At 51.3% G+C, this 24011-nt stretch overlaps 9 protein-coding genes across 9 annotated transcripts; 3 read left to right on the forward strand and 6 right to left on the reverse strand.

Annotated features, from left to right (window-relative positions):
• Positions 1 to 158: 158 nt before the first annotated feature.
• Positions 159 to 1586, forward strand: M437DRAFT_75884 (U3 small nucleolar RNA associated protein; the record flags this gene model as incomplete). The annotated part of the gene is made up of 2 exons (XM_041026505.1): positions 159 to 161; positions 249 to 1586. The coding sequence occupies 2 exons, from the start codon at positions 159 to 161 to the stop codon at positions 1584 to 1586; spliced, it is 1341 nt and encodes a 446-aa protein (XP_040879276.1).
• Positions 1587 to 2569: 983 nt separating this feature from the next.
• On the reverse strand, positions 2570 to 3666 carry M437DRAFT_75885 (pp1, catalytic subunit of type 1 serine/threonine protein phosphatase; the record flags this gene model as incomplete). The annotated part of the gene is made up of 4 exons (XM_041026506.1): positions 2570 to 2588; positions 2654 to 2982; positions 3036 to 3437; positions 3487 to 3666. The coding sequence occupies 4 exons, from the start codon at positions 3664 to 3666 to the stop codon at positions 2570 to 2572; spliced, it is 930 nt and encodes a 309-aa protein (XP_040879277.1).
• Positions 3667 to 4826: 1160 nt separating this feature from the next.
• M437DRAFT_50347 (uncharacterized protein) lies at positions 4827 to 7264 on the reverse strand (the record flags this gene model as incomplete). The annotated part of the gene is made up of 3 exons (XM_041021992.1): positions 4827 to 6158; positions 6198 to 7172; positions 7232 to 7264. The coding sequence occupies 3 exons, from the start codon at positions 7262 to 7264 to the stop codon at positions 4827 to 4829; spliced, it is 2340 nt and encodes a 779-aa protein (XP_040879278.1).
• A 1687-nt stretch (positions 7265 to 8951) lies between these two features.
• Positions 8952 to 9664, reverse strand: M437DRAFT_50387 (putative cytochrome c oxidase polypeptide 5, mitochondrial; the record flags this gene model as incomplete). The annotated part of the gene is made up of 3 exons (XM_041021997.1): positions 8952 to 9041; positions 9101 to 9294; positions 9448 to 9664. 3 exons carry the CDS (start codon positions 9662 to 9664, stop codon positions 8952 to 8954), a joined length of 501 nt encoding a protein of 166 aa, XP_040879279.1.
• Positions 9665 to 10035: 371 nt separating this feature from the next.
• M437DRAFT_66680 (uncharacterized protein) lies at positions 10036 to 11143 on the reverse strand (the record flags this gene model as incomplete). Its single annotated transcript, XM_041024803.1, has 3 exons — positions 10036 to 10223; positions 10277 to 10372; positions 10426 to 11143. 3 exons carry the CDS (start codon positions 11141 to 11143, stop codon positions 10036 to 10038), a joined length of 1002 nt encoding a protein of 333 aa, XP_040879280.1.
• A 480-nt stretch (positions 11144 to 11623) lies between these two features.
• M437DRAFT_75888 (uncharacterized protein) lies at positions 11624 to 12676 on the reverse strand (the record flags this gene model as incomplete). The annotated part of the gene is made up of 1 exon (XM_041026507.1): positions 11624 to 12676. One exon carries the CDS (start codon positions 12674 to 12676, stop codon positions 11624 to 11626), a length of 1053 nt encoding a protein of 350 aa, XP_040879281.1.
• Positions 12677 to 13460: 784 nt separating this feature from the next.
• M437DRAFT_85157 (HD-domain/PDEase-like protein) lies at positions 13461 to 16562 on the reverse strand (the record flags this gene model as incomplete). The annotated part of the gene is made up of 6 exons (XM_041028250.1): positions 13461 to 14786; positions 14839 to 15434; positions 15490 to 15656; positions 15713 to 16005; positions 16057 to 16358; positions 16412 to 16562. The coding sequence occupies 6 exons, from the start codon at positions 16560 to 16562 to the stop codon at positions 13461 to 13463; spliced, it is 2835 nt and encodes a 944-aa protein (XP_040879282.1).
• A 3449-nt stretch (positions 16563 to 20011) lies between these two features.
• On the forward strand, positions 20012 to 22546 carry M437DRAFT_50348 (uncharacterized protein; the record flags this gene model as incomplete). Its single annotated transcript, XM_041021993.1, has 1 exon — positions 20012 to 22546. One exon carries the CDS (start codon positions 20012 to 20014, stop codon positions 22544 to 22546), a length of 2535 nt encoding a protein of 844 aa, XP_040879283.1.
• A 353-nt stretch (positions 22547 to 22899) lies between these two features.
• On the forward strand, positions 22900 to 23547 carry M437DRAFT_50026 (acyl-CoA N-acyltransferase; the record flags this gene model as incomplete). Its single annotated transcript, XM_041021934.1, has 2 exons — positions 22900 to 23068; positions 23129 to 23547. The coding sequence occupies 2 exons, from the start codon at positions 22900 to 22902 to the stop codon at positions 23545 to 23547; spliced, it is 588 nt and encodes a 195-aa protein (XP_040879284.1).
• Between the last annotated feature and the right edge of the window lie 464 nt (positions 23548 to 24011).

A 24011-nucleotide genomic window follows, 5' to 3' on the forward strand; every position in this document is an offset into this window, starting at 1 on the left:
AGCCAATAACTAATGATAAGCACGAAATTCCAAGTTAAACTGTGACCCTGTCAAACATGTGAAGGTGCCAAGAATGCGGAGTAGACTTGCAGCGGCGATAACTTTTTTGGAACATTGAAGATTCGGCGACTGATGAACTCGACAGTGCAGCCTTCATCATGGTATGTGATTTCTTCTGCTTTGATGTTGCAAGGACATGCGCAGAGTTCTGTTCGTCATGAAAATCCAGACTGACATGCGACCCGTAGAAAATCAAGGCCCTCACTCGCACTGCGTCGCAGCAGCAGACGCCAGGCACCTCGGTGCAGCGCCAGACTCGCAACCTGGATCCAGCACTACACCCCTTTGAACGAGCACGCGAGTACACCAGAGCCCTAAATGCGACAAAGATGGACCGTATGTTTGCCCAGCCCTTCCTGGCCCAGCTTGGCCGCGGTCACGTCGACGGAGTATACACCATGGCCAAGGACCCCAACTCACTCGAGCGATTTGCCTCGGGCAGTGGTGACGGTGTAGTCAAGGTCTGGGACTTGACGACAAGAGAAGAGATCTGGCAGGCACAGGCACACGAAAACATTGTCAAGGGCATGTGCTGGACACACGACAAGAAGTTGCTGTCTTGCGGCAGTGACAGAAGTATCAAGATGTACGACCCTTACAACCAAGCCAACAATGCTGCTCCGCTGTCGACATATCTGGGTCCTGCCGCTTTCACCTCCGTTTCTAAACACCGTACTGAACCCGCTATTGCGGCTTCTTCGTCAGTGATCAGCATTTACGATTTAAACCGACCAAACTCTGCACCCCTGCAGACGCTACAATGGCCTAACAGCATCGACACTATTACCGCTCTCAAGTTCAACCAGACCGAAACCTCCATCCTTGCTTCTACAGCCACCGACCGCTCCCTCATCTTCTACGACATGCGCACTTCTTCCCCTCTGCACAAATCCATCTTGACTCTCGCTTCCAACGCCATCTCCTGGAATCCCATGGAAGCCTTCAACCTCGCCGTCGCAAACGAAGACCACAACATCTACATCTTCGACATGCGCAATCTAAAACGCGCCTTGAACGTCCTAAAAGACCATGTGGCTGCAGTAATGGACGCCGAATTCTCACCCACAGGCGAGGAACTGGTGTCTGCATCCTACGACCGCAGTGTCAGACTTTGGAAACGCAATGAAGGCCACAGTAGAGACGTGTACCACACAAAACGCATGCAACGCGTCTTCTCCGCCGCGTGGACGCCAGATAACAATTACATTCTCTCGGGCAGTGACGATGGCAATATCCGTTTATGGCGTGCCCGCGCTTCTGAACGACAAGGCGTCAAGAGTGCACGACAGCGTCAACAGCTTGAATACGATAGAGCACTGGTGGAGAGATACAAGCACATGCCTGAGATCAGAAGGATCCACCGTCACAGACACTTGCCCAAGCAAGTCAAAAAGGCCTCAGAGATCAAGGGCGAAGAACTCAAAGCCATCAAGCGCAGAGAGGAAAACGAGAGGAAGCACAGCAGAAAGGGAGAGACAAAGAGAAGGAGCGAGAGAGAAAAGATGGTCTTGCAGACCGAGCAATAGTCGTTTTTTCTTCTTTTTTCTGTTGTCGTTATGGTTTTGCTAAGCATCTTTGGAAGGATCTGGCGTACCTGGCGTTTGTGAGAGTGCATTTATGGCTGGGAGTAGATCAGAAAAAAGCGTGTCTTCTGCATGATACCAATAATCAAAAAACACCCAATGCATATTCACTGATAGATCCTCTCAAAAACAGTGACCAAAGCTTCAAAGTGGACAAACCCTTGCATCTTCCACTGAGAAACGAACAACAGGAAAGTCATCTCTCGTGCCCACAATGGTCGAGTACTTACCTGTTGTGCCGAACCATAAACTTACTTCGAACATGTTTTCTACTATCACACCTTCACAAAGTGCAGTCTTGATGCCGTCAACACACCGCACACACAATCTAGGCATCATCTCTTTCAAAGAGACCCAAGAACGAGACCGTCGGTCAGTAGAGCAATCACAAGTAGAAAAAAAAAGGAAAAAAACCCCATGACATTCAAGATAACAAAAAAACGACGGGAGAGCGCGTATGAGTAGTAGCAACAGCAACAAGAAAAACAAAAAGCAATGAACCAGAGGGTCATTCCAAAAAAGAAGGGTCCCTTTTCTCTCCACCCCACTATCATAACAAACCGTCTTGTTTTGCTCCTGAAAAACCACTCGGCTCTAGAACTGTCGTGGCCCTGATTAGAGGAGCTAGCTTACGGCGGTAGACGGCAAGAAGTAAGCCTCTTGGGCTGAGGGACCCTGGTATCATCGCTTTCCTTTCTCAAAGACTCCTTCATCTTTCTCTCTCCCTTTTGGCTCATCTTTCTCTTCTCGGATTGTCCATTTAATCACGGCTGGCCTTAGAACTGCACAAAGAGCAACCATCACCATGACACGACATAAAAAGGCGAGAATCCGGTGAAGCGTAGAGGAGAGTGAATGCAAAGATAACCGCGCTGTATGTAATGTGTTGCTAGTGGACAGAATGGCCTTTTCTCGTCAATGTTCCACTATCTGCGACCGAACCTGCTGTACGAGATCAAGTCAGTATTTAGGATGCAATAATATGGAAAGGATGGTCGGAGAATGCGTACTTCTGCTTCTTCTCTGCTGGCTTGAGAATCTGGAACGAGCACAGCAAGCTCTCGTCAACACTCATCATGGCACCAGCGTTATCGAACTCTCCACAGTAGTTGGGGGCACTGAACAAGGTGACGAGCTGGCGTTTTGAGAAGAACTCGTAACCATCTTCGACGACTTGGTGAGCACGGCAGATGAGGTCCATGTCATGCTTTTGCAGGAAACGCGATACGACATCGGGACCAAAGGTGAAAGATACACCACGGTCGTTCTCGCTCCATCCGGTGATATCCTTGTCGGGGTCGGACCACAGAAGATCGCAAAGGAGACCGCAATCGGGAATCTGAAGGAAGCCAGTCAGTAAGAGTTCTGCAATTACAAGGCTTGTAGACATACATCAGTAGGGCGCATGACACGTCTGATCTGCTCCATTGAGTTGAGGTCAGGACTCAAACCACCGTGCATGGTGAAGATCTTCTCGTCAATGATGGCGGCGATGGGCAGGCAGTTGAAGCAGTCGGTGAATGTCTTCCACAGCTTGATGTTGTATCTTCTCTTGCACTCATCGTAGAAACCGTAGATGCGGTTGATCGAGGCGCACTCGTGGTTACCGCGGAGGATGAAGAAGTTCTCGGGGTACTTGATCTTGTAGGCAAGAAGCAGGCAGATGGTCTCGAGCGACTGCTTGCCGCGGTCGACGTAGTCACCAAGGAAGAGGTAGTTGGCCTCAGGAGGGAAACCGCCGTATTCGAAAAGACGCAGAAGGTCGTAGTATTGGCCGTGAATGTCACCGCAAATCTAGAAGGGTCAGAAAGGAAAGGCAGAACAAGTCAGAAAGGTTAGCTACCTTGATAGGAGCCTCAAGTTCGAGGAGGATGGGCTGGGAAATGAAAATCTCGCGAGCTCTGGTGCAGAGGTAGCGGATCTCGGTCTCGAGAAGTTGGACCTGCTTGCCGGGTCTGCTGCCACGGACCTCGAGCAGTCTGTCGATGATGGAGTCGAGATCGACGTCTTGTTGGTCCGCCATTACGAAAGCTCTACAGAAAGAAGGAGGGGAAAACTAAAAGTCTCTCGCCGAGCGCCGGGGCCCTTGTTCGCGCTCAATTGATGTTCCGATGCTTTGCTGGTAGATGAGGCTACACGTGTGGCACAGATGTAGTTGGAGGTGACCTCGGGTGCAACAAAGGTTGTGTATGGAGCCCTGATGTTGACCGGTGCGGAGACGAGCTGAGAGTCTGGTCGTGTCGGGGTGACGAAACACGTGAAGCAACGGGCGACAAAGAGTTGATGCCGGAGAGGAGTCGAGGAGGGCGCGGGAAGATGTTTGGTGGTGAACCAGGTAGGTGGTGGAAACACGCCGATTTAGAGCGCTTTGGCCGGAGGAGGAGCGCGACGGGGATTATCGAGCGTCAAAAATTGCAAGAGAAATTGCTAAATGGAAGCGTGTTCAGCGCAGCTGATTGTAGGCACGATGGTCAGCGAGGTGTTGGATAGTGTGAGGATGAGGATGAGACGGGGGAGGAAGGAGCGCTCGCACAGGCAGACTGCGACATGACCACGGCGGGCGGACAGCGCGTGCTGCCGAACAAGGCGCTGGCAGGCGGAAGGAACAGTGGACATACCTTTATGTGGTTGTTGGAGGTCGTGACAGTGACAGCACTTGAGTGGTTGCGTGTTTGATGGGTAGACAGGCAAGAGAAGTCCCAGCGTTCTGCGGCAGGGAGAAGTTGAATCCAAGCCCAAGCCCACCCGCCAGCATGAGGCCGTGCTTCAGCCAGTCTTGCAACTGCCAAAAAAACAATTCCGCCCAGTCAGTGCCCACTTTAATCTTGCGCGTCTTTTGTCTTGGTTACAGCTATCCATTCTTCTATAGCCTGCTACAACCTATTCGACCTACTTCTCTCAATAGCTATCTTGCATCTACTGTTCGTCTCAATGTTGAGTGCCCGCACCTCGTGACAAAAACCCATCACGTGGCCATGAGCCGTCTCTGTAAACATCATAACAATAAAATAGTCATTCTTCCATGAGGTATCAACCTGTTCCTTTACGCCATCGCTATGCCTGTGTCCGTGCCCATCATGTCATCCAAATGGGCCACGTCCAGAAATCCATCATTCGCTATACAACAGCAACAAAACGCCTCCAGAAAACATGTCACATCTCTCTAATCGTCGTGACATTCCTTCATCCCAGCCTCCTACCTCCAACTGTCACTTCTCGACTGTCTGCTCGTTGACCTCCCATTGACGGCCTAGCATTGTATTCTCTTTCTGAGCTCTTGCTCGCGTCTTCGCTCAATGCTGTCAACCAGCCATTGCCGAGGTCGCTCTTCAATGTCTCAATCTTCTGTCGATACGCATCGCTGTTGATGCCGATATCTTCATCTTCTTCAATAGATGTTGTAAATCCTTCTATCGACATGCTCGATGATCCAGTATCCAACGGCGGCAACCGAGGCGGTGACGACGTCGCTCGTACAAACCGTTGCTCTTCTGGTGATGCTGGCGTTTTGATTACTGCGCGTGGTGAAGGCGGTGCATCATTCTGGCCAGATTGCTCAGAGCCCATCTCGTGTGATAGCTCAACAATCCTCCTTCGAGTTCCCTTCTTTCTTCTTTGCGATGCAGTCGAGTAATCGCCAATTGATCTTGTTGATCCTTGAGCGTAGTCTGCCGCTGCATGTCGTGATCTTTCGCCAACATCAGGCATGTTCAACGCATCGTCTGATCGCTCATCCTCAGGCACTGGAGGTGGCATGGGCGCTGGCGGTGGTTCAGGCGCGCGATCAACCAGCTGCCTCCGCTCGCTGTACGACGGACTGCTTGAGTCGATTTTGACATCCTCAGTATAACCCGGTGTTGCCCGGAAAAGATTGAAAATTGTGATTCTGTAATTTGAGTGTGTGCGAGTGAAGGGATTTTTCGCAACATAGATGTCTTGCATCTCAGGCATCCTTGTAAGTCTTGCAAGCTCCGTAGGATCTGTCAACTTGTTGTCGCGCAGATCCACACGTTCGAGAGAAAATAGGCGTTCGATTCCGGCAAGTGAGGCAAGCCGATTGGATCTGAGATTGAGGGTAGTTATGGCGGGAAGCGGGTTACGAAGAAGAGAGTGCAAGCTGTCGATCATGCAGTTGGAAAGATTCAGAGCTCTCAAGTTGGTCAATGAGGCAAGACTCTCAGGGATCTCGGTAAAGAGGTTTGATGAGAGGTCGAGTGAATGCAATGTCTGGGCTAGCGGAGCAAGACTATGGGTTGTGATGAATGTCAAGCCGTTCTCAGCAAGACTGAGGTGACGCAAGAAGCGCCACTTAGACGCAGGGACAATGCCCAATGCTAGGAGGTTAGATGTACTGTTTCGTGGCGTGCTTGAATGAACACTTGAGCCTGAGCTACCAGATTCGCGCCTGAATTTTGGCGTACCGCTTCGTGGTTGATGTCCATGGCCATAGGAGGAGTTGTGTCGCGAGCTGACAGGTCTCGATGGTGAGATACTTCTCTGCCTCAGACGAGGGGTCTTTTTGCCGTCGGAGGATGCAGTCCGTGTCATATTCACAGCCGAAGGTTGAGGACTACCAATGGATGATCGTCTTCCCTCAGCCATTGGCGAATTGGGCACCGACGCAGATGCCAACTCAGCCGCATGTCTGACGCTGTTGTTCGCTGACGGCCATACCACAGCTGGAGATGAGGGTATAGGTGCTTTTGATGACCTTCGACGACGCTTGTCCATATCGTCCAAGATAATGTTGATAGTCAAATCAGCCAGATCCTCGATGCTAGCACGCTTGACAGTGAGACTGCGTAATTGCTCGGCCATTCGGTCCCAGCCAAAGAGTTGACGGAAGTCCAGGTCACATATCTCCAGAGCGCTCACATTTTTAAATGCGAACAGCGGGACGGCGGTGTCAAAGGGAAACTCTTCATAACCAGCGATCAATTTGGAGCGATGGTCGGGGGAAAGCCGCAGACAGGGTATCTTGGTGAATGCCGAGTACAGGTATTTCAGATCTTCCAACTCAGCTGCCTTTTGCTTCTCCTCCTTGTTCGACTGTCCGCTGAGGTTGAAGTGTGACCACATGGTCGACATGGTCGACATGACACTCCGTACACTTGAAGAAGATCGGACAGAATCGGCATCTGAGGCGCGACCGCGTGACTTGGGGGCTGAGAGAAAAGAGACATAGTTTCCAGGGGCGACGTCGTTATGAATGTTCTCGAGACGGATGGTCATGGGCCCAACATTGATTCCCAGTTCTTCAAAGCGGGACAGTAGGTAGAAGAGGTGGTGCGGAGTCAGGGTCAACTTGACGGGCTTGACTGTCTGAGAGGTGAAGCTGAGATAAGGGAGCGACAGGGCGGCAGCGAAGGTGCTGGCCGAAGAGGAGGACGACGATGCGGAAGTAGCGGTAGAGGGGGGGCTTATGGCGGCGGTCGAGACAGGAGAGGTGACATTTTGGGATCCGCGCCTCTGCAATTGCAGCGCGTTGGCCAGAGCCTTTTCGTGCGTCCGCACAAAATAGGCGAGTTGCTGAGGATGTATACGTGAGCCGGCGACCAGCGATCTCTTGGGCGCGGGCAAGCACTTACCTTTATGAATTGGTGGCCATCCTCAGTGTCCATGATTTGGGACGGCTGGGCTCTCTATGCATGGGAGCAGGAGCAACGGCAAGGGCGCAAGCAAGGAAGGAGGGACCGAGGGAATAACAGGATGCACTGATATGAATAGCTGCTCGTGCTATCTCCCCAGCGCCCACTCTGCAGTCGCAGTCGCAATCGCAGAAGTAGGTCAGGCCAAAGAGGCAGAAGTGGAAGTCGAGCCCGCACCAAGAGGCTCTGTAGCACTGTATGTATGACGGTTGAAACGTTGGAGACTTCGAAACAGTCAAAAGTGCTGGTGCTGCAAGGCCGCAGACAACCAAATTTGATAAACCCTCTGCCCTCGTACTACCCTTGACCGGGACCTTTAAATGACTACCTAGGCTCCAACGATGGAGACGTGACCGGTTGTCGTCCAAGACTCGTCATCCACTAACGTATTGTGATTATCACATGTTCATACTCTTTACACCCACCTTGTCTTGTCAGTCCATCTCTTTCAAAAACACCTACCTACCTACCTCTTACACGATTCGAGTCCACCCAGGTCGCGGTACGCTTCCCGAGAGGCTGGAAGCCTAGGACAAACAGGGTCCCCTGCGAACGCACAGACAAGTGTAGACAGCAATCTCCCTCTGCTCTTGGCTTTCATCTATCTTCTTGATACAGCAGATCATGATCATAACCCATGTTCTGCCATCCGAGATGGAACTATACCTTTGCATACCTCTTTGACCTCCGGAATAATGTCTCTGCAAATAGATTCCAGCATGTAGCTATGGCATAGCCATTCTCTCATTGACATTTGAACAATCATCCAATCACGAGGTTTCGCATGCACATCATGCGAGCTCGTGCTTCCAGCCTCTTTTCACCCACGTGAAAGGATGCATTGTTAACCACCAATTCCACTTCCCTCTGCACCAAAACATGCAGTTCCCAATTCTTGGCAATTGGATACGTAGAATTCGTATAACTACTTCTATCTTTTGGTTGCTTTCGGTCGGCCCGCCATGGGAAGAACAGTCAAATCTGCACAGCCGTTTCTGCTCCCAATCTAATCGGCTTTTCAGAACAACTGTGATGCCCAAAATCTATCTGCTTTTTGCACGGATCAAAGGATAGCCGGGAGCCTTTGAGCTTTGGGCGACTGTTTACCGGCACTCAGCTGGGCTGTACAATACTTCCACAGTGTTGGGCTGAAATCTTTCCGACCATGTGCTTTTAAGATTGCTAGAAACCCTATCTCTGCTCGGATGGCTGGTATCGTGATTGACACATAGCATGTCACTTTTCTTTGTATACCAAGTGATACTTGGCCTTATGCGTTCGAGCTACAGGTTTCTCCGAGAACCAATATCTGGTCGTTGAAGTATTTCTTAACGTGAAGGTTCTGCCTTGCATCTCAAGCCAAACCAACACGATCGTGTTCATGGAGCACAGAAGAGCAGCAAAGCTGCGAGAAGCGTGAGAAGAGACTGGAAACAAATGAAAATTGTAATCTTTGTACAAGTACGCTGGAATGATATAAAGAAAAAGAGGTACAAGGGATCTTTTCTTCGTCGTTGCTTCTAGAAAGCGGGCTCCAAAAATATATTGAACGTGTAACCTTTTCTTCGTCCAGTCAGTTGTAAGACTACGACGGCGTTGGCGACACGCCTGATCGGCTCCCTCGTCAATACAGTAAATCACCTTTCGATTAAAAAGGCATTTACTCCTTGGCCTTGGGAGGAGACTGGACCATGAAGCCACCCTTGTAGTCCTCGGCAGAGATACCGGTAATGGGCTCGACGTTGTTCTCCTGTAGTTGCACTTGTAAGACGGCTGCACAGCTTTGTTAGGATTGGCAAAAGCACGAACCTTGAGGTATGCGTCGGAGGCCTCCTGGTACTCCTTGTTCATGGTGTGGGGTGTGCCTCTGGCACCGGCGCGGATACCGAAGAAGAGAACAGCAGTGACGGCAAGACCGCCCATGGTGTACCAGAAGACCTGCTTGCCCTCACCGGGAGGAGTTTGAGCGCGAGGGCCGTGGGGACCGAAAGCGATCCAGTATGCTGCGCGAAGAATGACGTGTCAGAGCTGTGTTCAGCACCCAATTGAACGAACCAAGGTCAAAAGATCCAATTGGCGAGCTTGACAAGTGTGACCGACGCGGCCGAGCTCGCCAATTGGACATGTATTGGCTTCTCGACAAAAAGTTGACGTACCGGCCTTCTTCTCTTGCAGGGTCATCTCGGTCCAGTCAACCTTCATGCGGTCTCTGAGGGCCATCCAAAGGTCGGCCTGCTCCTGAGGGGGCATGGCCTCCCATCTCTTCTCAATGTTTGCGAGGGTAGGGTTGGAGATGGCGTGGGCACGGCGGGTCTGGGTTGCGCGGACCGACGAGCGAAGGGCGGCGGCGGCGGTGCCGGTGGTGCGGAGCATGGAAGTGCGCATTGTGTCTAGTGTGTTACCGGGGAGCAGGCGTAAGAGAGGAGGTTCGTCTATACAGGGCGGAGCGCGACTGAGGGTGATGATGTGCTGCAGTTGACCCAGAGCCGGTTGTCAAAAGCTCTCGGCTCAAACCGCTGACCACGCCAAGACTGTCATCACCTGAGATTCATCTTTTCTTTCGATCCTTCAACAATTACCTAGTATCTTCTTCTAACCACTGCAAGCTTAATTGAATATTAAAGGCTACAGCAGTCCGGAAGGCGTTCGTGCTCTTTACAATCTGAATTTTTCTCCTCCTGTCAACCTCACTCCTCATCCAGACCAGGACGAAAGGATATCAACCGTTCCGACTGTTCCTCCTCTCAGTAAGTATCATGTTCCGTGGATCCGCCAAACACTCTCATCTCGTGATTCTCTTTCCAAGCGCCTCGACGACGGCTGCCACTGACAGTGTCTTGCTCATCACAGTTCGCAAGTCTGGTGGCCAGTCCCGTAGTATACATTCCAGGTGCAGCTTGATGGCTGTGAGCCAAGAGTGCCGATAGCGTTTCTGTGATTCTGTCAGTCTCTGGCTTTGCAGTATCCATGATACTAGGTACTTACCAAGGTCAATCTCTTCTTCTTCTTCTTCTTCTTCTTCTTCTTCTTCTTCTTCTTCTTCTTCTTCTTCAGCTTGGGCCGAATCAGCGAGAGTCGTTTCTGTGTGAAGGTAAGTCTTTGATGTGGTAGGACTTTTACGAGCAAGAGCCTACCGAAGATCGGTCCCTGGGTCTGAGTCGAGTGGGTAGAAGTAGTCTCTGTACAATTGTCAGTCATTGGCCAACTAGCCTTGGGTCCAACAAGTTTACCGGTATCCTCTGAGTTCTCCTCTGATCCTTCCTCCACTTGTTCCTGATGTTCGGCGTTGTGTCCCTCATCAAGTTTTCCCTCGTTTCCCTCATCTCCCTCACTCTCATCCTTCTCCATATCCTCTTTCTTAAGAACAACCTCGGTCTCTTTAGCATCAAAGATACTCACCCTAATCACATCTGCAACAGCAAGCTGCTGCCCAGTCTGCGCATGATACGCAGCATACCTCTCCACCAGTCCCCTTCTCAAACTCTCCGGTCCTTTCCAAAGATAATCATCATAGTGTGCATCACACCACTGCAACAAGACCCTCAAAGAAAAACCCAGCGCCTTGTCACGGCCGAAAAACGCAGCTTGGGGCATTGGACGTGCAGAGCTTTCGTTGTGAACGCGCAGCATCACGGTGTAAATGCTGGAGGGTCCGTTGTAGGCGACTTTGACGTCTGCTGCGTTCGAGGATGTGTTGGTGAGGGAAGGGTCGATGTGGACGGGTGGTGTGCCGTCGTCGAGGTGGTCAGAGTGGCTCATTTTGCGCTTTTGGGCTGTGGATGCGTGGTGTTCAAGGGAAGACATGGTGCTGTTGATGAATGGCTCCTCGATTCGATCTTCTGCATCTGACATGGCCTGGGATGGTTGGGTGAGACGCAAGGTGATGATTTTGAGCGTGACAGTGAACTGTAGACTGAACAGAACCAGAAGTAAGTGATGTGAGTCGTTGCTGATCTGGATGAAGATGCGAGGCAGAGTGAAGGTCAGACAGAAGTGAAGCAAACCAAGAAGTATTTTGCTTATTCCTTGGATTATGTTGATTGTAGGCGAGACAAAGACGGAGAAAAGACTTGCTTCCAAACAGACACATGCTCAGATATGAAACTGTTTCCGTCTTGCGAATTTGCCATCTAATCTCTGCCATGTGATCAAACCAGCTGGCTATGTTTGCCTACCTCCCATGATCTCAATAACTCCTCACTGCCTCAAGAGCAGGTCCACAACGCCGGCCCATGCATGATCCTTCTCCTAAGTGCATGTTATTTGAACGCCGCGATGCTCAGTATGCCCTCCATAATGCCCAGCCCAAAAATAGATACCCAAAAATGTAAATCAAGCCGCAATCTTCTCTTCCAAACCTCTTCTCAACCCTTCAAAGACTTGCTCGAAGCCACCAACAACGTCGCGGCATTCATTGGCACAATACCTCTCAGCAAGACGACGGTCCCAATCCTCCTTTTCGATGAGCCATTGTGCCTGATCTGCTAGATCGCTCTCCCGACGCATCTCAGAAACCATCTGCTGAGTATTCTTCAAGTGTCGTGCAGCGCTAGCGGTAGTCTGACGGCCCATTTGCAACGAATCGGATAGGGCAGCGAGTGTTTGTATCAGATCGGTGGTTTCGCGATCGAGACGTGAAAGAGTGTGCAGGGCGCGCGAATCAGGAGCTGGCAGGTTTTGTACGACCTGACTGATGGCAGGAAGCACTTCGTCATCAATGATCTGAAAATCGAGAGGCGCACCGAAACCAAAAGGAGCGAATAGAGAAGCAGATAGCGAAGCGAAGTGTTTCGTTTGTTGTATTATGTGTGATGACAGACTATTAGTGGACGTGGTAAGGCGCTGGGTGTGGGCTTCGAGAGATTGCTGAGGAGGTAGGTTCTGCAAGGCAACGAGGGTACGGGAGATGGTGTCGGGGTTCTGATGCGAGGCAGGATTGGCGAGGCGCGAGATTTGAGCCAGAGCATCCTCCAGTTCGTGCGAGAAGATGTTGGTGGAATCCGACTCGGCATCACGCGTGGCTGGCCGAGAGGAGTTGCGATGTGGTAGCGGAGTGTTATTCTTCTGTTCAACATGAATTCCACTGTCTCTCGGACCTTCGTCATCTTGCTTTCCGTCGTCCATCCCATGCTCTATGCCAGCCTCCTGCACGGCATCTGGCTCGGCTTCAGCGTCATAGTCCCAGTCTTCGTCATCCGAATCGGCAAAGTCGAGTTCGTCTGCAAGGTTTCCCATGCCCGATGCTCCGGCTGAGGCGTCCAGGTGTGAAGCGAAGTCTTGGCTGCCATTGGAGAAGCGCGATGCTGTCGACAGGCGATGGTTTGACGAGGAATTACTGTTGTGTGAAAAAGAGCGCCGTAGCGGTGTGAGGGGTGGCGACGCCATGCTATGTGTGCAAAGAGACCAGTTGCTGTATGCGAGAGACGTGGGACGGCGACGGCTTCCTGCCTGCTGTTTGGTGGTACAAGTGTATGGGTTGGTCTATTGGCTTGCAGCCAGATGCTTCATTTTTCTCCCGGTCAGGACGCTGACACGAGTTTGATGCCTTGTCGTCCCGTAGATGTAGCTTCCTTCTTGGTACGTGTTGCAATGAGGAAGGAGTCAAGTTGACTTGGCCTGTCAACAGCGTTGGCAGCAGCACCAGGCCAGGGTGTTGTCAAAGCTTCGGTCATCTTGATTGTTCCCTCGCACCCCTGAATTTATCTCCAGTACATGGCCGTCACTCGAACACTTCGCATCTTGCTTTCTTTTCACTAAACTCTGACTCTGTATTAAGTATGACGCTCCTCTATTTGGGAGCTATATGTAGTCGCTCTTTCGCGACTTCCTCTCCTTGCTTGATCATCCACTCAAGACCGACTACTTTGTCCTTGCATCCATACTCCATACTCAGACCACCATCGATCGACAAAAAGAGACTAAAAGCGAGTGTAAGAAGACCTAAAAAGACGCAATGAAACAATCAAAAGAAAACTGCCGACCCTTCTTGCCCACGACATTCCTGTAAAGTCTGTAAATCATAAGGCCGTCCCGCGTGAGACAGTGGTATATTCCGACAACGCCTTCAGCATTCCCTTCCTTGCAAGTTTCCATCCCATGACTTACATCCTGCCTTTCCCACAAAACAAAGGAGACCAGAAGAGCTACGTCGCTCGCAGCGTCGTTTGCCTCATAGCTCTGTATCAACCTCGGTACCGGGGCCAGGGCTCTTCCACCTCTTCCTCCAGAAGCGAAGCCCTCTCAGCCTGCTTCGGCTACGGCTCTCTCGAATCCCATGAGGTGTCTGTGACATGCCGCGATTTTCATCGCCCTCATCGCCGTCTGCTGTGATATGCGATACTGAACTAACTTTGCTCGTACGCATTTCTGGGATGTTGCTAATATCTGGTGCTGAATGCGATATCCTTTCCCTGCCGTGTAGATCCGGACTTGAGTTGGGGTGCAAGAACGGATTTTCTAGTGATAACACAGGAGGTGGTTGTATTCCTTTCGGAGTCTCACCTTCCGTTTCTTCTACCGAAGATGGCCGTGTAGAGGTCGGTGAATGCGCACACGTCGCAGTCGTTGCAGTTGCATTACTAGTGGCATGACTGCGAGACGAAGGAACAGAAGACGAGACGCCAGCTTGAGAGGGCGGTGAAAGCGGTCTTGTAGTCTGCCTGTTAGGAGATGGCGGCGGCTTCGTTGGTGAGTCGGGTTCCTGTCTGCTCTGTGCTGTTTGGCTGCGGACAAGAATTGTTGTCAGAGAAGCATCGCCACTGCCCCGGCGAGCACCGTCATGGTTCTGGTTCTCGATACGAGAGAAACTGCTTAGCTGGCCCAGTTGCAATTGTTCGAGTTGTTCAAGTGCGGCATCCTTTGAAGATCGACGTGAGTTTGTATGTTGGTGAAATGGGACAGAGAATGGTGCATGGAAACTCCCTGTGCTCGACTTCTTTTTGTTGCTCTTAAGAGGTGATGCCGAGGTTGGACGAACTCTGGCAGGTGAAGTGGGTGATGCCGGTTCTGGATTGGCCCGAGCATTGTCAGGCTTGATCGCTTGTGCTTCGTTTTGTGTTTGTGACGTACGAGACGGACCAAAGAGAGAATCTCGTTCAGGTGGAATGTCATCCTCCCTGCTGTCTTCAGATTCCTCCTCAGCCACGGAGAGCTCGGTTCGGAGCGGCGAAGGTTGAGCCATTGGAGTCGGCAGAAGGTTTCCTCTTCTCAATTTTTCGATATGAATCTTCTCCTCCCAGACGGTTCTGTTCGACTCGATCTCAACGGTAGAGAAACTCATGGCTGGCAAAATTGCTGTGATACCCTCGAAAAGAGGTCCGGCGAAGATACTCATGAAACCAATCTGAGACTCTGCTAACTTTACCAAGTCCTCACGGTCTGGAGGGCCGCCAAACAAGCAGGTTGGCAGATTAAGCTCCTTCTCCATGGCGCCTTGGTTGGAGAACTCGTCTGTGAGGATGACAGCCCATCGTGCTGCAACATCGTATTTGCGTGCCTGTCCAACATTAGCGATGATCCGATTGAGCAGTATCGTCATCAAAACGTACCACATTGCTGATATCAGCGCACTTCATCAACAACCCGCAGACGAGATCTCTAGTCTCTTCGAGAGCTTTGGGTGTCCAACCCTCGATGCTGTCTTCGTTCGACGAAAGCTTTTCTTGTAAGTTGCCCATGTCAATCATGTACTTGAAGTGGAGGCCCATATCGGTAGCCAGAATTGAATTGATCATCAACTTGCGCATGGGGATATCAGCAAAAGCTCGTGGCCAATATCTGCGAAGGATCTGCGAGTAGGCTGCGCAATGGAAGGCCTCCAAGACCGAACGGTCATTGTAGAGTTGAGCGAGCGGCGCATTCAAAGCGACCAAAAAGGCGTTGTTCACACCAGGGTGACCGACATCGTGGCCGATCGCGGAGATGAGCAAAGTCAAGGCATCAAATGGCTGTAGCAATGATGCTACTGGCGCAAGGTCTGCCCTGGGAGCCTGATCTTGTGAGCTAGGGTAAGGAGGCAAAATGCCTATCTGGAGGAGGAAGTAGAAGACGGCTTGTAGAACATCAACAATGTGACGGAAGTTGTGATACAGAACAAAGTCGTTGTATGCGTGCCTGCAAGCGAAGAGGAAGATGGTAAGATCATCTGCAATCAAGGTTAGTGCTGGAGGAACAGATGTATGTGGCATTTGCGAGCATACCGATGGAAATGCGCCATTTTTCCAACTCGGGCATCTGCAGGGCATGCTGGAGCATGGTCAAAGCAGCGTATAGGAGCTCGTCCGAATCGAAGTCATGAGCTGAGAACGCCCAAGTGCCTACGGCCTGCTCCACAGCAGCTTTCCTTTGATCGCCAATTTTGAGTTCGCTGAAGAGGTAAATGTTAGCCGTTTACCCAAATACTGCAAAATCCGTAGTACTAACCTTGGATCGATAAACTCGCCGACCGAGTCAGGGTTACAAATGCCGTTCATCAGGCCGGAAACCATGACCTCTCGTAGGTAGGCGTATGGACGCTCTTCATCGATTCCCACCCATGAAAGCTTCCTGTTTCTTTTTTCAAGCACGAAGCTCGCGGCGTCACGTGTGACCTCCTTATATGTACGGTATGCGTGAACAGCCAGGCCTTGGACTCTATCGAGCCCGAGTGGACTGGGTAGTACATCGATGGCACCAGCATCCAAGAAACGAGACATACGTGTGGGTTCAGCCAATAACTAATCGTTGTCAGGTTTTGCCAAACAGCTCCGTGGTAACAAAGAACTTACGTCGGTCTTGCCAGCAAGAACAGCGATCGGAATGACGAGCCTTGAACGAACGCGCTGTTGAATCTCCGAAGACAAGTATGCTAGCAAGTGGACGCCATATACATCGCTCGGCTCATTTCGCTCCACCTTGGGGCGCTTCCCTACTAACGGTGAAGGAGGGTTGGAATCCCATGAGGTCCTACGGACGGGGGGCTCGTCGTCTTGGGGCATATCGAGAAGCACGACAATGGGGTTAGGGTTGCGGGAATCATCGAGCTGTGCAATTGTCGTCAAGCAAGAGACGCCATCGGCACAAACATGAGCTATGCGACGCAATTAGAAGAGAAGAAGGGAAGTAGCGACGAATGCGACGTACCTTGGCCAAAGGCAGCCATGATGGTGCGGATGTTGCGCTCAGTCTCATTGGAGCAGTTCTCTTGTTTCAATCCATCGAGATTCTTGTTCAGGAAACCTGTTATGGGCGTCTTGCGATCCACATAGACGACAGCAAATGCATTGCCGGACATGGTTACTCGATTCGGATGGGTTCGGCCTCGAGGCCTCTATCGCATTGCGCAGTCGATAAAAGTCGCGAGGGTCGGACAAATCAGTACATTCGGCAGAAGTGCAAGCAGTGTCTCAGCGTCGACAAAGCAGCTAAGACAGGCAGGCGCTGGATGGAATTGTCGCGTCGCGATGAACCAAAAGGCAGAGAATTGAGAGCTTGTCGTCGGGGACAGTGGTCGGTCGGCCGGGGTGTGTATGCGACGCAATTCGGCCAGGAATGTAGGAAAAGTCAGGGCGTGGTGACGGGGGATCCGAGGTGGTGTTTTGGGTCTTGGTTGTAGTAAAGATACAAAAGGCAAGGAAATGAAGAGCGCACTATCATATGGCGGGCATGTCACGCGAGGAAAGGTATGTGAGAAAAGGAGAGGCAGCGAGTATGGCAAAGTCAGGTAAGGTAGCAACGAGTCAACGTCGAGTTAACGGTGTCAAGCTGGAAGCGTACAGAGAGGTGTGCCCAGGTTGCTTCTTCCCCACTCGACGACCGACGCAGGCAGGCTACAGCAGGGCAAGCCTCGAGTCCGCCTGAGTAATCTCGCATACGCCATGACGCCCGTTTGAATCCCATTGAGAACGTTGACGGTTGTCTTTCCCGCTGCATCTTACTGTGACTGTGTCTCGAGCTCAGCCTCGAGTCTGCCCTCTGCATTCTGAATATGCTCTATGTATTGCACCGGTTGATTGCGTGTTCTGCGCCATGTGTCCTCTTCGCATCAACCATCTCGAAATGCATGCTTTGGGCATCTCACAGCGCGCCAGACCCAAGCGCACGCCAGCGACTGTCATGCCAAGCCCTTCGATTCTTCCATGCTTCTTCCATGCGAATATCCATACCCAACTCGGTGCCCTGAACGAACAATGACGGTGGAACTAGACGATCCAATTCCAATAGCATGTGCTTGTCTTTTACTGCTTCTGTCTCCAATACTCCAGCAACCCAATTCATTCGCTATCGCACACGCCGTTAGCTGCTGTGGAATGGCCAAAACTGCCGATGCGAATTGCAACGCTCTTTTTTTCTATTCCGCTTAGGCCGCCTTGCAATCGTGTCGCCGCCGGCCAGCCTGTCGCTCGGTCAGGATCAACGGCTCTGTACATGTCGCCAGAGGTTAATCTGCTCTGAATTCCTCATAGACAAGCAGAATCTGGCGCCAGCACGCCTTGTCCATCCTCAGCCAGCGCCATGACTGAACGCCTTGCTCGTATCCATGCTTGTAAGGCTTAGTATTGACTGCATCCGTGATTCTGGAAGGGACCTGTGTCACCAGCCGTTACGTATGTCGTATACTGTTAGGTCGCATTTTCCGACAAGCTTCCTATTGATGGGCTGTCTTTGACACGACTCAGGCTATATTATGAATGTACGCGCCTAGTCATCGACAACTCCGACACAGGTCAACATATCGACGCTGACAGCTATTGACATGAGCCTAGTATCGACGAGGATATATTCCAGAGTGATATATGTCCGATTATCCAGCGATGCGTCGTCCTGCAGGACCACTGATTCACCCTTGGCTTTCGAGTACCTCACATGATGAGATTTGCTGGCAAGTCTAGCCTATTAATCGTCACAATAGGTGATCGGTGTTAGTGTGGCAGCTGATCAACGCGTATATGTCTTTGCCTTCTCTACCGCTACTTGACTTGCTAACAATAGAAATTGACAGCAGCATTGTTTAACAGGATGAATATAATGAATGCGGATCAACAACGATCGACACCTTGAAGGTGACCAAGCGTTCAGAAGGAAATGAGAGCGCGCAGGGCCATTGTCTCCAATCTCCAGTTTGTCAGTATCTAACATCTTTCATACCAGGGTCGTGTGTGTTGATGACCTCGTCGCTATGCGATTTGTTGTATGGGCAAGACCAGCGCTTTGTATCTGGTCTGCATCCCTTCTCTATGCGAGGTGTTTCGACCATACAGTCAGGTCTAGCATAGGTGCTCCAATGGATGAATGGCCCCACTACATGCTTGAACCTATCTTGTCTTCGCCCGAAGTCTACTTCCGCGGATGGCGGCCGAACAGTGCCTGATGCTGTGAGGCAGAAATCCTTTGACACTAGAACTATGTCATAGAGTGCCATCAAGGTAGTGTTTCTCAGCAAACATCAAAGCCCAATCCATGTCTCGGTATCTTGCTTGTAGCTCAATCTAGGTCAGATCTCGTACACATGAGATCCATGAAGGGACATGAGGAATCGTTCAGGTGATTAATGGTTCTTGGACTGTCATGTAAGAGTGATGGCCCGCATGGTCACGCTGACCCTCGACCCCTCGATTCTTGGCAGATGCACTCTCCAACACCCCGCGCCGGATGCGTCAACAGAGCCAACAAGGTAGCCCTGTAGACCGCCTTCTCAACACTCTCGCACAACCCGCCTCTTTGTTCACCTTGTATACCTCTTGAATCGTCTCGGACAGTCTATGCGACTGTCCCATCACATCTTTCTTCACAAGACACCATCTCTTTGTCGGTCGAACAGCCTTCGGACTTGGCCGATAACAACGTCACACGTAACCACCACGGTCCTGCAGGCGGCAGCACGACCTGACCTTCGCTCCAGCTGCAGCACTATCACAGTCTTGCTCGGTCTCGTGCGGACTCTGAGGTGCCGCGTGTCATACAACTGCTCATCCGAGTCTGGACGCCATCTGCTATAGCTGCGACCAACGTCATCTTCGCTTCGTCTGTCTCGTCCGTCTCGTCCGTCTCGCTCTCCTCAACGCCGTCTTGCCCACTTGCCGACTCTGGTCTGCGAGTGGTCTACCAACATCCTCGCAAAATTCACCATATGCCATCATCCAACGACGAGGTGCTCCACGCTGAAGACACGCCGGATGAGGCAAAGGGAACCAAGGCCAGCCGCAAGAAACAGAAGAAGAAGGCAGCCAAGCAGAGACTAGAAGCCGAAGATGACTCTGCTAAGGACTCGTCGTCTGAAGGCCCTCATTTCTCGCCCGATTTGTAAGTAGCCTTGGGCCACCCACCTTGCAGACCTAGCTGACCAAGCTCTCTAGGGTACCGACCCTTGCACCAATCGCACCTTCACCTCCACCTTCTCGTTCGCCCAGTCCTCCGCTAGATACTCAGCTGTCTCCTCCGACGCAAGACTTCTCTCCGACCGAAAAGATTGCTTCACCAAAGGCACCTGCTCTGCAATCCCCTAGGCAACAACTGCATCCTTTCGCGCCAACCTCAGAGCCGTCCCCTCCACAAGATGGCGTAATGCTGGGACATGATAACTCGAAGGTCCCTTCACGCCTTTCTGGTACTGGCTCCCCACTCCATGCTGCTTCTCTGTCTTCGTCTCCTCAAGGTGGCATTCGGCTGCCTCAAGGCTTCACGTCAAGAGGCTTCTCTGATGCGACAAACGTTCCTTACACTTCTACGCTGTCGACTCAACCCATGAACTTCGCCAACACCAATAAGATACTGCCATATGAACCTCTGCCTCCGCACATGCCTCAGCGTCACTTCTCAAGACTGGCCGAGTTTGACTTTAGCAGACCCGTACATGCGGACAAGTTTTTGCAAGCTGGTTCGAGAGGGTACTACTGCGGCTTCGACACATGGCAAGCACCTAAGAATGCCTCGTCTACAGGCACAAGCTCGGTCGTGGTCGCTGGGTTTGAAGGTGGTCTGGAAGTTCACAAAGTGAATCGACAGAAGACTGAGGTGCTAGGCCGTCTAGAGGGCTTGCAAGGCGGCGTGATCGACGCGAAGATTCTCCCATGGACAGCTCGTGACGATCCCTTAGAGCACCTACGTCCTCTGGTTGCCTGTGTAATCCACGGTCCGGTGCTCGAGCGTGAACATGATCAACCGACTTCTCCTCCCGGCATCAAAGAGTATCATACCTTTGTTGAAGTCTATTCCATGCGAACTTGGCAACCGGTGAGCAGGCTTTTCCAGACTAGACCTGAGAAGATTCACCAGTCAGTCGCGACAAAAGGGTTTATACCTCCTCCACCCATCGGCAATCTCAGTGTCGCAGCCGAAGGACGTTTCGTTCTTGTCACCTCTGGTGTCAGTGGTGAGATGTTCGTATTCGCCGTCCCACATCAACAGGCAGCTGTTGAAAAACAGCCGTTCGTATGTCTTGGAAAGTATTGGTCAAGTCTGCAAACAAGAACCTCTGCCTCGGAGGTGAGAAACGCAATGACGAATAACGATCCAGGAACTGCGAGACCCAGGAGCCCGAAGAGAGCTGTGTACGCGCTGAGCGACCGCTGGCTCGCCATCAAGCCCCCACTCATCTCGTCTTCACAGACAACTTTGAAAGGTACCACTGGCTCCATCAGCCATATTGACCCTGTTAGCATCGCGAGTCACGCTTCACCAGCTCCGCCTATGTTGAATTGTGAAGTCGATGCTCCGTTCAACGAAAGCCTCATCAGCCGTGTCGCCAAAACCACTACTCGAGAAATATACAAAGGTGCTCAGCAAGGCTTTCAAGCATTGAAGACATACATCAATCGCCCGGCCAACTCCAATGGCGACCCCGCTTACTATGGGTCAACTCAGTCACCTCAGACTGAGCATAATGCCTTCCCACCCACTCATGCTCATAGCAACGAGCCTCAAACATCTCCAATAGAGCCAGCACTTGTGTCAATCATCGATCTTGAGAAACTGTTGGAACGTGGAGAGCGTGATAGCAAGGGAAGTCAGCCTTCTCCACACACCTTCCACCTTAATGATGGATGTTCTTTCCTTTCATTTTCTCCCGGCGGTTTATCTCTACTTGCTACCAACCACGTTGGAGATGAGTCAAGGGTATGGGACTTGACCCGCATCAATGATGGTAGAGCAGTGTTTGCGGATCCATCTTCCATTGGCACTGTTCGTTTGATATCTAGGTTCCACAGGCTGTCACCATCGGTGGTGACTGATGCTTTCTGGACTGTACGCGGAGACCGCATCGCTATCGTCACTGATAAAGGCACTGTGCATCTTTATGGTCTGCAATCTTTAGAGTTCAAGCCTACAGTCATGTTGCAGTCGAACTTGCCTTCCCCAGGCTCATCACCACGCGAAGAGGTGCAAACACCTGCCGGAGGTTTCATGAGCAACATGCGTGCTGGGTGGCAGAGCATTCACGGCCTGGCTACTCGACCACGAACTGGTTCAAATGGCATTGTCAGTACTCTTGGCAACGCATCAATGGCTGCAAGGTATGCAGGAGGTAGAGCCGTACGCCAAGGACTGTCCAAAGGATTAGGAATGGCTGCTGAAGGAGCTCATCATATCCGACACGCCGAGGACAACAAGATCCGTTTGCACCCAGCTCAACACTTTGTTTCACCAAGATGTGTACAATGGCAACATGGCAAAGATCGAGACATGATTGCAACTCTCTGCAACGGTGTCCTTACCTTATTGGCCGTCAAGAACGTCAGTCATACACAACACAAGAAGACTGTCATTAGCCCGGCTGTAGAGAAAACGCCACTCTATACACAGCCTCTTCCAACTATTTCCAGCGATTTGCTACCACCTTCGGTGCTCGGCTTGCTTGAACCTGATGGGCCTCACGGAGGATGTGCTCGCGAAGGCTTGCACGGATTTTGTGTCTGGGATGTGTCTTCTGCTCCAAGACTCTCCGAGAGACGAGCTTCTAACGTCAGTCTGGGCAAGAGGAAGATAAGGATACCTCATCAAGACAAGGACACAAATCCGTCTTACATGCCTTACCACCGCTTACCATCTGTCAATCTCTTTACGGTCTCCGACTTGAAGAGGCCAACAGATGAGACAGACGATGCTTGGGTATTCGGGTTGCCCTTGGCGCCCAACAGGAGAGTCACCAGCCCGCAGGATGACACAGCAGAAGACATGGAAGGATTTGTCGGTCAGATGGATGAGACGCTGCGTGGGCAAGGATTCTCGAAGAGCAACGATGAGCTTGACTCTCATGAAGAGAAGCTGGTTGACACGTGATGGCATGGCAGATGACATTCACTCGATACGGTGAGTTATGATGGCACATGATCAAGGCGTTTTCGGGAGGGTGGGTTTGGGTTGGGTCTGTGATTATTAGACAATTAGATACCACTTTAACATTAGCACAAATCAAACACTCTTTGCAGAATAAAAATCATCTTTGCAGAACGAAAGTCATCTTCGCAGAATCAATTTCGTCTTCGGTGAGGAAAGTGAGAGTCGGGCCAGATGGCGCATGGGCGCAAGGACAGGGTGCCCTTTGGAGTTGTGAATGACGCTGTAGTCAAGAAGCACATCCCCTTCTTCAAGCTTGACGACTTTCCAATTCAACCTTTGCGCCAACCATAATCATGTCTTCAGTACGCCCAATGACGCCAGCAGACTTGCTGAAATTCAATCCTTGCAATCTCGACCACCTGACGGAAACATATAACATCGGCTTCTACCTAGACTACTTTTCCAAATGGCCCGAACTGTGCATGGTGATTGAAGGCCGCCACGGCGAGATTGAAGGATACAGTGAGTTGACGACACACTTTCTCTCTCACACACACCAGCAGACTAACGACAAAACAACAGTCCTCGGCAAACTCGAATCCTCACCCTACCCAGCCCCCGTCCATCCCTACGACCCCTCGCACGCGGCCTACAAATCCCAATACCCCAACTACCTAGGCTGGCACGCACATATAACCTGCCTAACCATCTCGCCCTCCTCACGCCGCCTGGGCCACGCAACCGCCCTCTCGCACTCCCTAGAAACCATCGGCGATCGTGAAAACGCATGGTTCGTCGACCTTTTCGTAAGGGTGGAAAACACAGCTGCCATTGAGCTGTACAAGAAAATGGGCTATAGTGTGTACAGAAGGATTGTGGATTATTACAATGATGGCAGTGATGCTTTTGATATGAGGAAGCCGTTGAGCAGGGATAAGAAGAGGGATACGGTTAGGGAGGGGGGTGAGGAGATTAGAGTTGACCCTGGGGAGGTGTGGTGATGGAGTAAAAGGAAACAGCTTGGAGGACCTGCAATCAGGTCCATGCAGGGTTATGGTTGCGAAGCATACAACGTATGTGCTTCAGCTGGCACTTGGTTCATGCTGCTCGTGGCCGCCGTCAGAAGAGCATGGCACTGCGGAGAGGCATGGCTTGGATAGACGAAACAAACAACAGAAGGCCCACACACAGGAAGAGACGGGTCTCGAGGCTGCCCTGCGACATGATCAAAATCGCATATGGACAACGTTGAAATTGGATACCGGAACCGAAACCACTACGAGAGGTCCACACATCTATGAGAGCAACATCCTTGCGACAAGTCAGCTCAGAAGGGCTTTCCAATCCTTAGCGAAGACAGCTATGCATAGTTTCTCGAAAAGATTTCGTTGGAAAGTCATAACACATAGCATTAATCTTGGGTATCATAACCTCTACATCGACATTATAGTAAACCATAAACCAT

The sequence above is a fragment of the Aureobasidium melanogenum genome (assembly GCF_000721775.1).
Source record: "Aureobasidium melanogenum CBS 110374 unplaced genomic scaffold scaffold_12, whole genome shotgun sequence".
NCBI lineage: Eukaryota > Fungi > Ascomycota > Dothideomycetes > Dothideales > Saccotheciaceae > Aureobasidium > Aureobasidium melanogenum.